The sequence below is a fragment of the Diceros bicornis genome, chromosome 40 (genome assembly GCF_020826845.1).
Source record: "Diceros bicornis minor isolate mBicDic1 chromosome 40, mDicBic1.mat.cur, whole genome shotgun sequence".
Classification (NCBI taxonomy): Eukaryota; Metazoa; Chordata; class Mammalia; order Perissodactyla; family Rhinocerotidae; genus Diceros; species Diceros bicornis.
This window is the reverse complement of record NC_080779.1, coordinates 15,029,625-15,042,091: the sequence shown is the minus strand read 5'-3', so window position 1 is coordinate 15,042,091 and position 12,467 is coordinate 15,029,625. Positions and strand designations below refer to the sequence as shown.

The 12,467-nt window shown below is 43.9% G+C and overlaps 1 protein-coding gene across 1 annotated transcript in view; it reads left to right on the top strand.

Moving 5' to 3' along the window:
* The window catches only part of VWA3B (von Willebrand factor A domain containing 3B), a 184,528-nt gene that overhangs the window by 159,201 nt on the left and 12,860 nt on the right, over positions 1-12,467 (top strand). The window contains exons 22-25 of the mRNA XM_058534636.1: positions 2,597-2,708; positions 8,028-8,152; positions 9,364-9,501; positions 11,556-11,656. Of these exons, the coding sequence (XP_058390619.1) occupies positions 2,597-2,708; positions 8,028-8,152; positions 9,364-9,501; positions 11,556-11,656 (476 nt within the window). The remainder of the gene's footprint in view (positions 1-2,596; positions 2,709-8,027; positions 8,153-9,363; positions 9,502-11,555; positions 11,657-12,467) is intronic.

Genomic DNA, 12,467 nt, shown 5'->3' with positions numbered 1-12,467 from the left:
TCCATGAACATGATATATCACTCCACTTCTTAGATCTTTAATTTCTCTTGGCAATGTTGTATAGTTTTCGGTGTATAGGTCTTTCATTTATTTTGATATATTTATACCTAAACATTTTATTCTTTTTGATGCTATTATAAATGGCATTCTTTTCTTAATTTTATTTTCAGATTGTTCGTTATTAGTACAATTGATTTTTTTGTGTATTTATCTTGCATTGTGACATCTTGCTGAACTTGTTAATTCTAGTAGCTTTTGGGTGGTTTCCCAAGGGTTTTCCACATATAGGATCATATCATTTATGAATAAACACAATTTTGCCTGCTCCTTTCCAATCTGCATGCCTTTATTTTTTTCTTGCCTGATTGCACTGGATAGAACCTCAAGTACAATGTTAACTAGCAGTGGCAGAAGTACCTTGCCTTGTTTCTGATCTTTAGGGGAAATCATCCTGTCTTTCACCATCAAGTATCATGTTTGCCATAGGCTTTTCATAGATGGCCTTCAGCAAGTTGAGGAAATCCCCACGTATTCCTAGTTTGTCCAGAGTCTTTATGATGAAAGACTGTTGGATTTTGTCAAATACTCTTTCTCCATGCATTAAAATAATAATATGGTTTTATCCTTTATTCTATTAATTGGAGTATCACATTAATTGATTTATGGATGTTAAACTAGCTTTGCATTCCTCAGATAACTCCTACTTGGTCGTTGTGTATAATCCTTATATGTTGCTGGGTTTGTTTGATAATATTTTCTTGTAGATTTTTGCATCTATACTCATGAGGGATATAGGTCTGTAGTGTTCTTTTTCTTGTGATCTTTTCTTTGTCTGATTTGGTATTGGGGTAATACTTGGCCTTCTCTTTTCTAATATAAATAACCTTCCCAGTAATTTCTGGTTTCCTACGGCTCCTCTTTCCGGTCCTCCAGCCAGAAATCTGGGGTTTTACGTTCCTAACTCAGTTGCATGCTTCCACATATTGTGCTTGCCTCTGGGGCCAAAGAGAAACCAGACAGAGAGAGAGAGAGAACAATGTGGATTCATCACACCCTGTTGGGACCACAGTGCCACTAATCAGACAAGAAGATTTCCCTCCTTCAGAGTTTTGGCTCCTTTAGGCTCACATTGCCAACACTGCTGCCAGTGCCATAGGATTGCTTGGGGACTGGGGTCTGAGAATGGAGAAAAGAAAAGGAGGATGTCTGCATTCTTTCTGAGTATTAGAACTTTCTTTTCCCATTCCTCAAGCCAGAACTAAAGGGCTTCTCCTAGAGCTCTCTCTGTCTGCACCCAGGTGCCCTCTTCTGTGTTTTGGGCTGCCTTCAGATCAGGCCAGGGAATACCAGAGGGAAAAAATGGTAAACTCCCCACCAGTTTGGTGGTACTTTGAATTCTTGTCTTCTTTCCAAACCCATTTGCTATTATTTGCTCTTTAGAATCCTTAAATAGATTTTATCCAGGAACCAAAGCACTGTATGTTTATTTTATTTTCTAATAACTCATTTTAAATTTACATTATAAGAGCACTAGTCCTTAAATTGATTGGGAAGTAAAAATAATGACTATTCTGGAGGGTGGAATGGAGGCTTTTGGGGTTTTTTTGTGGGGGGAGGATTAGTGGGGATTGGGTTTTTCTATTAATGATCAGTCATCAAGCATAGAAAATAGAACTCTAGAGTTGGATTTTACAAATCAAAAATTATGCTCCCAGTTTCTTCACATAGTGGGCTGTCCCATTCACTCCAAGCCTTGATTCACATGGTACCATTTGGAAATAACAAAAGCACTCCTTTCCTTTGCTTTTTCTGAAGTTGCCTGGGGGTAAAGGCTTCCCAGAGAGATTAAAACTGAGCTGGGCTTTGAAGGGGTTATCTAGAACAGGAAATCTTGCTCATTGTTTAAAATCTTTTTTCTCTGTGTTCTTCAGATTGGATAATTTCTATTGATTTGTCCTCAAGTCTCTTTCCTCTGTCATATCAATTCTGCCATTGACCCCTTCCAGATACTGTATGTTTTACTTCTAAAATTTTCATTTGGTTATTTTTTTTATAGTTTCTATTCCTCTGCTGAAAATATTCATTCAAGAGTATTCACCTATACCTCATGGATTATGGTTATAATTGCTGATTTAAAGTCTTTATCTGATTATTCCAACACCTGGATCATCTCAGTATTGTGATCTATTGATTGCTTTTTACCTTGAGAATTGGACATATTTGCTTCCTTTTTTGCATGTTGCATTTTGGATTATATAATGGATATATTGAATATTATATTTTAAGACTCTGAATCCTGTTTAAATCCTCTGGAAAATGTTGACTTTTTTTTGTTTTAACAAAACTTGATTAGGTTTAGACAGCAAATTCTGTCTCACTTCCTATGGGCAGTGGTTGCCATGTCAGTTCAGTTTTAAAAGGTTGTTCCCAAAAACATAGAACAGAAAGTACTCCAGAGTGGGTATACAGTATATGCATGTTCTGGAATTCTTCAAAAGCTTGATTCTCAGGAGAGAGCCCAACCTACCCCACACCTGTGATTTTCACTGTCTGCGTTGACTTTTTCTATCAATTATTAATGTTTTATCTTTTTTAGCAACAGAAATTTCAAGGAAATCCAACAAAGAAAATCAAATCAAAAAAACTGGATCCCCTCAAAGGCCAGAAGGTTATTGCAAGATGTGATGAAAATGGCTTTTATTTTCCAGGTAGATATTTTATTTTGTAAGATTCTTTTGTTGAATAATAATATGCTATCAGAGACCAGAGGTTCTCAAGCTGTTCTTTCCTAGAACACTGACGTTTCCTGAGATGCTCAGAGGCTAAGGCGTGGAGCTTTTCTTTGCAAGAGCAGCTCCTGCGAACCTGCCATTTCTCTGGGGCTCGGATTTGCTGGGAGGTGATCATAGGAGACCACCCTGCTTGATTTTCTGAATTGGAGCTCTGGAGAGGGGTCCAAGGCCAATTTGGCAGTTGAATGGAAATGCTGAAAAGGACTGGATTCCAAATGGCTGGATTAGGGCTTGGGATCAGTTTGCTGGCCAGGGTCCCAGAGAAAAGTAGGACGGCTTGAACTTTTCCCCAGCACCATCCCTGTGTGATGAGAAAATGCAGAAGACGTGCTGCTGTGATCTGGGGGAGTAGAGGGAACAGGAGTAACACCACAGCCACATGTAATACCCGAGGCCATGTCAGCAATTATTATTGCCCTGGTTTTTTTTAAATATGCGATTAGAGGCAGAGAGCACATACTCCTAATAGCTGCGTGGGATCTGGCTATTCGAGAATTTCAAATGTGTGGCTGAGATTAAACTCAAATAAGTCAGTTTAGAGGAAATAAACATTTGAATTTAGTCATATAATCAGTCATTTTCATTAGTGGCTAGTTAATAAATATTGACTCAGCCGAATTAAATGATAGTGCGTGGGTTACTGGATGTAATGAGTTTGTGCTTCCCCTCTCACCCAAAGTCAATGAATCTTTTCTTTACTTGGGAATTTCAACTCTACCTTCATAGAGTTATTATTTTTTTATTTTTATTATTTTTTTTTTTGTGAGGAGATCAGCCCTGTGCTAACATCTGCCAATCCTCCTCTTTTTTTGCTGAAGAAGACTGGCTCTGGGCTAACATCCGTGCCCATCTTCCTCCACTTTATATGGGACGCCGCCACAGTGTGGCTTGCTAAGCAGTGCGTCGGTGCGTGCCCGGGATCCAAACTGGCGAACCCTGGGCCCCCGCAGCGGAGCACGCGCACTTAACCCCTTGTGCCACCCGGCTGGCCCCATTATTATTATTATTTTTTTAATTTATTTTTGTATGTGTGAGGAAGATTGGCCCTGAGCTAACATCTGTTGCCAATCTTCTTCTTTTTGCTGAGGAAGATTGGCTCTGAGCTAACAGCTGTAAGCGTCTTCCTCTATTTTGCATGTGGGAGGCCACCACCGCGCGGCTTGATGAGCGGTGCGTCGGTTTGCGCCCGGGATTCAAACCTGCGCGCCCTGGGCTGCCAAAGCGGAGAGTGCAAACTTAAGCACTGCGCCACTGGGCTAGCCCCTAGAGTTATTTTTTATAAAAAATAATTTCAAACTTACAGAAAAGTTGTAAGAATAATAGAGAACTCCTGTATACTCTTTACCCAGATTTACCAATTTTTAACATTTTGTCACATTTATTTTGCCACATTTCTTACTTTATTTTATTCTCTCTCTCTCTTCTTACCTCCACACCTACACACACATTATTTTTTCTGAACTATTTGAGATTAGGTAACATCGTCCTGCCCCTTTAACCGTTAATATGTCAGTGTGTCTTTCTCAAGAACAAGGATATTCTCTTAATATAACTACAATAAATTTATAAAATTCAGGAAATTTAACATCATTATACTACTTTTTATCTATACATTTCACTTTTATTAATTGTCCCAATAATGGCCTTTCTAGCATTTTTTACCTAGTACATGTCCCAACCCAGAATCATGTATTGCATTTACTTGACACGTCTCTTTAGTCTTCTTTAATCATGAATCATTCTCCAGTCTTTTCTATCATCTTTCATGATATTGACATTATTTAAGAGTAAAGCCAATTATTTTATAGACTATTCCTCAATTTGAGTTAGATTAGATTCAGATTATGCATACCTGGAAAGAATGCTACCTAAGCGCTGACAATGATGTCATGTCCCTCTCAGGGCATCCCATTCAGAGGCATGTGATGTCCACGTGCCCTCATTAGTGACGTTAATTCAGATCACCTCGTCACTATGCATTACTGTTTTCTCCCTCGCAAAAACGAAGGCCACAGAGAGTTTTGTGGATCACAGGCATGATATTCATTGGTGACTCCTTTTCTGATAACTTTTGTTCTAAACATTTTTAATGAAAAATAGCTGGCTTTAAGATGTCCGTCAGCAGAAGGTGGCTTTGGGGTAATTGGATCAGAGCGTCCATTGCTTAAGGCCCGGTCTACACTGGAGCAGAGCTGGTCAGGTAGTTGCTGCCGTCCTTGGGAATCAGGGCAGGGATTTCCATATAGCTAGCTCTCTTCCAGGGGTCTGAGTGGATTATCCAGTTGAGGAATGACTGCATTGTTCAGAATGGAAGATACAAGCTGACAGCCTGGCTTATCAGGATGCTGAAAGGCAGGGAGGAAGATGCGTTTCAAAACCTTATTTTAAATATTACTTGTGGGAATTGGGTCATCTTTCCTCTTGTTCAGTGAGAAGGAGCATTTTACTTCAGGAAATTCACAGTGATGAAAAGTCCAGGTTGCAAGGTTTCTGCTCTATGCCATAGGAACAGTTACAGTGGAAGGAAAAGGCGGGGCTGGTGGGGGGATGGAATACTTTCTCGGGTGTAATGATTTAGGGTCAGAAAATCCTAAGTTTTTATTTCTTTGAAGTCTGCCTCTTTCCTCTACTAGCCCTCAGTAAGGTGGAATCACTGAGCCTCAGTTTCCTTATCTTTCCAAATGGGATTTGAAACACTTAAAATCCCCATAAGATTATTAAATATGATAATATACAGTATTTTGTAAATTGGAAAGTGTTAGTTACATGTCTAGAGTTTTTCTATCATCCCATGTGAGAGCTCCTCTTAGGAGATGTAAACAATTCACATCCTCTGCTGGGGGTAGAGGGCACTGCTTGAAATTTAAAATTTGACAGCAATTCAAAAAGGCAAATACAAGCACAGTGGGCTAGAAAGGAACCCTCTGAGACTAAAGGAAGAAGAAAATGTGACAAATAGATGTGTAGGATGACACTGAGTGGAGGGGGCAGGTGGAGGGGACGCTTCTGATGGAGCAAAGCTAACGCCTGTTTCAGGAGATGGAATTTAAGCTGGTTTGTGAATATAGGAAGGTTTTTACAGCCAGAGGTAAAAAATCCATTCTCCAGCCTGAGAAATTCCTGTTCGGAGCAAAGATTGAGAACTATTCCTGCGTTTTTCACCAAACGAACTGATCTGCGCTGTCTGCTTAGACGATTTCTCCATTCCTCTGACCGCTGAGCATGGGCCACGTTTTTGCTGAGGATCTCAAAAGGAGTGTGTCTTCTTTTCCCCGGCCTGGGTATAGGACAGCCCTCTGGGAGAGGTGGGGAGCCAGACTCATACCCAGGAAGATGACTGGGATCGCCAAGCCTCCACCAGGAGAAAGACCAAAAGCAGTGGAGGTGCTTCTGCGTGCTGCTCCAACCTCCAGAGCCCAGGCCTCTGAAATGGTTCCCAGAGACATTTCAGAGCCAGGAGACATGGTCTTACCTCTCTGGGGCTGAGAGCAGAGAAAACTGCAGTGTAATGGAAGCCAAGAATGGAAGCTCATCTTGAAGCAGGACATGGAAATGGTAGCAATTCCTTAGTGAGGTAGAGAAGGAGCCCGTAAGGGCAGAGACTGAGCCGTAACTTGACAGGCCGGCTCTGGGTCCTCCAGCCTCTGGAGCCCAGGCAGCGGGGGGGTCAACAGAGTGAGGCTGGGTCTGCAGTTAGACTACGAAACTGCGCTAGGTTCTGGAGGTGAACAAAGGCCCACATCTGGAGAGATTGTACGAAGAAGAAAACAGAATGGAAGGAACAGCAAAAAGGTTGCAGTCACATACAAAAAGTCCAGGTCGGATCATCTAGAGCAGAGGTTGCAGACTTTTTCTGTTAAAGGCAGATAACAAATGGTTCAGACGTCGTGGGCCATGCAGTCTCTGTCACAACTACTCTACTTAGGCAGACAGCTGAGCAACTGCATCCCAGGTCTAAGACTGGATTCTGCAAAGTCCCAAAGGCTAAGAATCTGTGGCTGTCTTGACAGCCCAGACGCTTCCCCTGAACCATGGGAGGGAGTGGGGGCACGCAAGTGTGTGAGATGTGAGCATTCTCCTCAGTTAGGAGTGGCTTCTCATTGTGTTCATAATAGAATTCTTTCTAAAAAGTAGTGTTTGTTTTTGTAACTCAAAGGATGAAGTCAGTTCATGGTAGAAAATGTGTGAATAACGTACAAAAAAAAATTTCAAAAACTAAACACAACATGGTAGTCCATAAGAAGACACACACAATGTAAAACTGGTTTGTGTGTGTGTGTGTGTGTGTGTGTGTGTGTTCTTAAAAAAAAAGCTTTTCATTTCTTTGGCCGTTTAAAACAAGAGACGTGGACTCGAGATGAAAATCAGCAGCTGTTCCTTTGCCACAAAGGACACAGGGCTTGGCCGAGGCCAGCATGTGCGTGGGGGCGGGGGGCGGGGCACTCACCCGTGGGAGCCCGGTGGGGACGGGCACATTTCTGTCCCTGAGCGGGAGTCTGCGTGCAGCCGCTACCGCCCGGGGAAGTGTTGGAGTCTAAACTTCCCCTTGATATTTGTAATCCCTTCTTCGTGAGAAAGTAAATTTCAACTAGGATAAGTGACAAACCATGTGAACCTTAACACAGGGATTTTCTTTTCCTGTTATAATCAACTCTTTGAGTATAACTAAAAGGAAACTTCTTGCTTCTTTTTTCTTTTTTCCTTTTGTGGTTATACATTTTAGGGAAGCCCCGGAGGCATGTTCAACTCAGTTACCTTATCATTTATTAGATGAAAAGCTCATGGTGAGAGTTCATATTTCCTTTTTGTACTTTCACAATTTAACAACAACGATTTTCTATCTCTAAGTATTATAGAAGGAAAAATGGCTGAAATAAATAAATGAGGAAATCAGCTGGTAGGAAGTATCCAGGGAGGGGATATTTGTTTCTAGGAACCATGTTCCTGTCAGGATGGTTGCTGGTGATGCTGGCTGAACGAGCTTCTGTACATTCTCTGGGCTTTCCAGCCCAGCAGGTGCTCAAACCAGAGCACTGCACCGCACCCCTTGGAACTGGTCAACCGCAGTACACATCATCATTCAGTATCCACTGGTATCTGTGGAGAAATCAAAGGGGCACATTGATTTAAACAGGCAAAGTGGTATAATTTGGTGGAGGCAACAGGATGCGGCAAGCCTAAGGGAATAGGCATTATTTGTCTTTATATTTGGTTTTAAATTTGATTTCTTTTCAGGGGTTGTGAAGAAGTGTGTGAGCCCCACCCACGCACTGGTGGGCTTCAGGTATGGAGACACCAAGGTGGTGCCCACCTCCTTCATCACTCCTGTGGGGGGAGCCATGCCCTGCCCGCTGCTCCAGGTACTGCTCCAGCGATCTGTTCCGGGGGCTCCTTGTCACCATTCCCAGAGTTGTGGATAACAGGGGACGGCGTGGCCACTGTTTGGCCCTGTGCTGAGCATCTGGTTGGGCCACACAAGAAGCTTGTGTTTAGGCAGGAAGAGCAGTGGCGCCTGTTCCTGTGACCCCCTTACCTGGTGATTTCTTTGCTCACGACCCTGATCTGCTAACACCTGTTAAGTAGCTCATGACTGCACAGACTTGCTTGCATTGAGCCTTGAGGCCCCTGTCACTTTACAGACAATAGGTGGTCCGGGGAAGGGACTTAAAATTTTAACTGCAAAAGATTATATTGAAGTGGATTTAATAACAAGGGCAGAGGTAGTATGTTCCTTGACATTGTAGTCAATTGAAGCCAGACCTTGATGCTGTAATGCAGTCCCATCTGAACGTGCTTTCCACAGGTGAGCTGGGCTGATGTGTTCTCAACTGCTTATAATTCATAAAAGCTGTGCTGTGTCAGGTCCGTCATCCTGCTGCTATCCTCATCCTGGCACCAAGGCCCAAGAGTGGAGAGAAAGCCCCCAAAGCCCTACTGCTGCTGTTTCTTGGGTCGTGGGAGCCAGGAGGAAACGTGGCCAGGGAGCACTCATGGGATTCCACATTAGTTGTCTGGTCCGCTCTCCCCCGGCCAGACCCAGAGCACACGTCAGTGCCCTCTCCCCCTGACAGTCTCTGTATGCCCCTTCACAAGATTTTCTTTCTGCGGGAAGTTCTCCTTGTGACTTTTACCCATGGATTCCAGGTGTGTGCTTTGGAGCAACGTTAAACAAACCTGCTCCTCTCCTTTGTCTGTGACAGCCCTGCAGATACATGAGGGCACTGTTCACATCTCTCCTTGGTCCTCATGTGAAACGTTCCAGGTTCCTTCAACCAGTCTTTGTAGGATATGGTTTCCAGACCCCTTGCCATCTTGCTGGCTGTCCCCAGGTCCCTTGTCAGGTGAAGAAGTCCTGCTAACCTGGGCTTTCCCAAACTGATCACAAAATTCCAGCTGTGGACCAATGAGCCCAGAGAATTTTGGAATTATACACTCCTTCTAACTGAGAAAAAATATGTATTTTAATTTTAACATCAATATTTGCTAATCATCTTATAAACAAGCTTATATTAATATTGTCTATAAGATCAATGAGCAAAATATTGGCTATGAAATATGTTCCCCTCCACAGGTTGGAGATTATGTATTTGCCAAAATTGTGATACCCAACGGATTTGACTTCTACATCCCTGCCATTGTCATAGCCCTTCCGAATCAGGATGTGGGTGAAGACAAATTCTACACAGTTTTGAAGTGTAACAACCGGAGAGTAAGTAGACTTTCGTTGAGAAAAAGACTCTCTCGCTAGGCAGAAAGTGGCTTCTTTTACCCCTGCCTGTCTTGTGGGCTCTTTCCTGGCACTGCCAGATGTCTTGGAAGAGTGATGTCCCTGGCTGGATCTATTCCCCTGGTGCATCAGCTCCTTGTGGTCGGGATTCTGCCCACTCTGCAGCACGGAATCTGCCCTCGCTAAGATCGCCATGGCCTCCTCACTCCTCCAGCAGACGGTCTTTGGGCTCTCATTCCACATTTGATGGCTGGGGGGCTCCCTCTAGTTCTTCAGTGGCCTCCCCGGGTTCTTCCTCACCACTCCCTCCCTCCACTGCTCCTCCTCCCTACGTATTTTTCCTAAAAGTTTTAGGAAAAATCTTTATCAATTTACAAATCTGATGATGTCACTTGCCTGCCTGACATCCCACACACACACACTTCTTATCAGCCTCAATGAAAAGCCCACCATGACTCCAGCCCAGCCCCCGCCTGCCCTGTGAGCTTGGTTTCCAGCCCCATGGAAAGCTCACTGCTTCCTGAATACAGTGGGCTTTTCCAAGGGCCTGGGCTTTAACTCTTCCTGGATTGCCCTCCCCGTCTTTTTTTCATGAAACTCCTGTCACCCACCCGAAAGACTGCCCAACTGTGACTTGCTGCCGAGACCCTCAGGGTTCTCCGGCACATTGTACTGCCCTCCTCCCACACTGGCTTCCTCACCAATCTCCCAGCTCCTTAAAGACAAGGACTGTGCCCTGCTCATCTTTACACCCCCAGCACAGCCCCTGATGAAGAGAAGGTTCTCACAACTGCTTTTAAATTACTTGAAAGAGTGACGTTTCTAATGGAAATAACATTGTCTTGATGGACCACTTAATATGCCTGGAAAATAGACTAGCAAAGCAACATAAGAGTGGCTAACTTTATTAAGCACTTGCTATGTGCCACATGTGCTAATCCAGTCACACATAGTGACCAACTGAATGCCCAGAACACCATGAGGGAGGTACTGTTATCATCCCCATTTTCAGACAGGGAACCTGAAGCCGAGAGGTTACGTCAACACAGGGTCAGCAGTAGAACAGATATTTGAACTCAGGCAGTCTGGCTTCATGGCCTGCACTCTAAACTCCGTGCCCGACGGCCCTAGTGGACAGAATAAAAATATCCAGTCAATTCTTGACTGTAGCATGAGGTATATCCATCAGGGAGGGGTCATGGTAAATGAATTTTAGGATTAAGGGCAAAGGGTGACGACCATCAGAGCCAGTGGCCCGAGGAGCACTGTATCCAATGTGACAGAACAAGAGGGAGAAGGGGGTGCTTTCTCATCAACCAGGAGACACGGAGGTTCCTGGAGCTGTTTGGGTGAGAATAAAGAAGCAACCTGGAAGGGCAGCAGGTGGGGAAGCATTTCTGACATGTGGCCCTGCTCTGGGGATAGCTACTAGGCAAGAGACGAGAGCGCCAGTCAAGGGATGTTTGAAGCGATGTCCCTGGGCCCCAGGGTGTGGGGAGAGAGGAAGCAGGTGACCTCAGACACCTGAGGAAGAGCCTCAGAGCCCAAGAAGGAACTTGGAATTTACCCACAGGGCAGTGGGGCCCTGGCGACTAGATGGCATGGGCTGAGGGATGGACGCTGAAGACAGTTCTGGTAGAAAGTCTGGGAGACCCCTGGGGCTGAAGATGGGGCATTCAGCAAGGGGTGGTGGTGATAGTTTATGAGTCCAGAAAAAAGATGGCCAAGGCTGAAATAAAGATGGGAATGAAGGGGATTATATGCAGGAATGTGTGTGTGTATGTGCACGCACACGCGTGCATCTTATGTGAATGGACTTGGCAAGTGATCCAGCATGTGGAGAAGTGACAGGACTCAACGATGACTTTTATCCAGCATATAATTATCAAGCTAGGCTCTGCATTTAAACTGCACTCTTCAGTATCACCCTGAATAGGATAATGTAGCTACTATAATGGGTTGAGCTAGAATAAAATTACATCTGAATGTGGCCATTTCTGATTTAAATTGAATGAAGTCTTTTGGTATTATTACAGGAATTTTGCCCTCGGAGTGCACTCATCAAGATCAGCCAGAAAAAGTATGCTCTCTCTTGCTCTCATATAAAGTCACCCCCAATGCCGCAGGATTCAAAAGTGTAAGTGGATCCAACTTTTTACTGCCTGTATTTTATTGATATCTTTGCACCTTTAGTTTGTTTCTGAGTTTTTATCCGTGATCTCTAAATACTTGAGGAGAAAAGCAGAGGTGGAGGACTTCCTACTTAAAATGTAGTTCTGTGATAATTATTTCTTCAACATCACACCTTTTCCCTGCTAGTTATTTCCCTATCTGATTCTAATCTCAAATCCAACATTATATTACTGACCTTTCAGAAAAGCATTCAATCCTGTCATGAATCTGAAGGAATTATTCCCCTTTTATTTGTAAGGATTCACGGCCTTCTAATGAAGTCCACTGTAAAGCAAAGGTTAGATCAAGTTACAATTGGGACCAATCCCCTGTCTGCCTCTCCCCTTGGGGGGTAAGAGTGAGGTGCTGGCCCTGGCTTGCCTGTGCCCAGGTGAGTGTTTGTGGGTGGGTGGTGGTTTCCAGGGACTACAGAGGGTGAACACATTTTCATCTGAGGCAATAGGATTGCTAAAAACTGGAAAGGAGGATTAAAGCAAAGTCAATAAGAAAAAGCTGAGGCCTCGAGAGCAGGCAAAAACCCAAGTCCATGGGGCCACCGAGTGGCATGAAGGTTGGAGTCAGAGCCATGACCTTGGAGGTGAAGATGAGTTGGGGAAAGGGATCCAGGAAACCCCCTTCAATTTCACTTGGGGTTTGTGGGTCATATTTGGGCGTCAACCGTCATTCTGCCAATGGCCTCACTTTGTACCTCATAAACAGAAACCATCAAACATTCTCTCCGCCACTTCCTATCCCCACCTCTGGGCTTGTGGAAA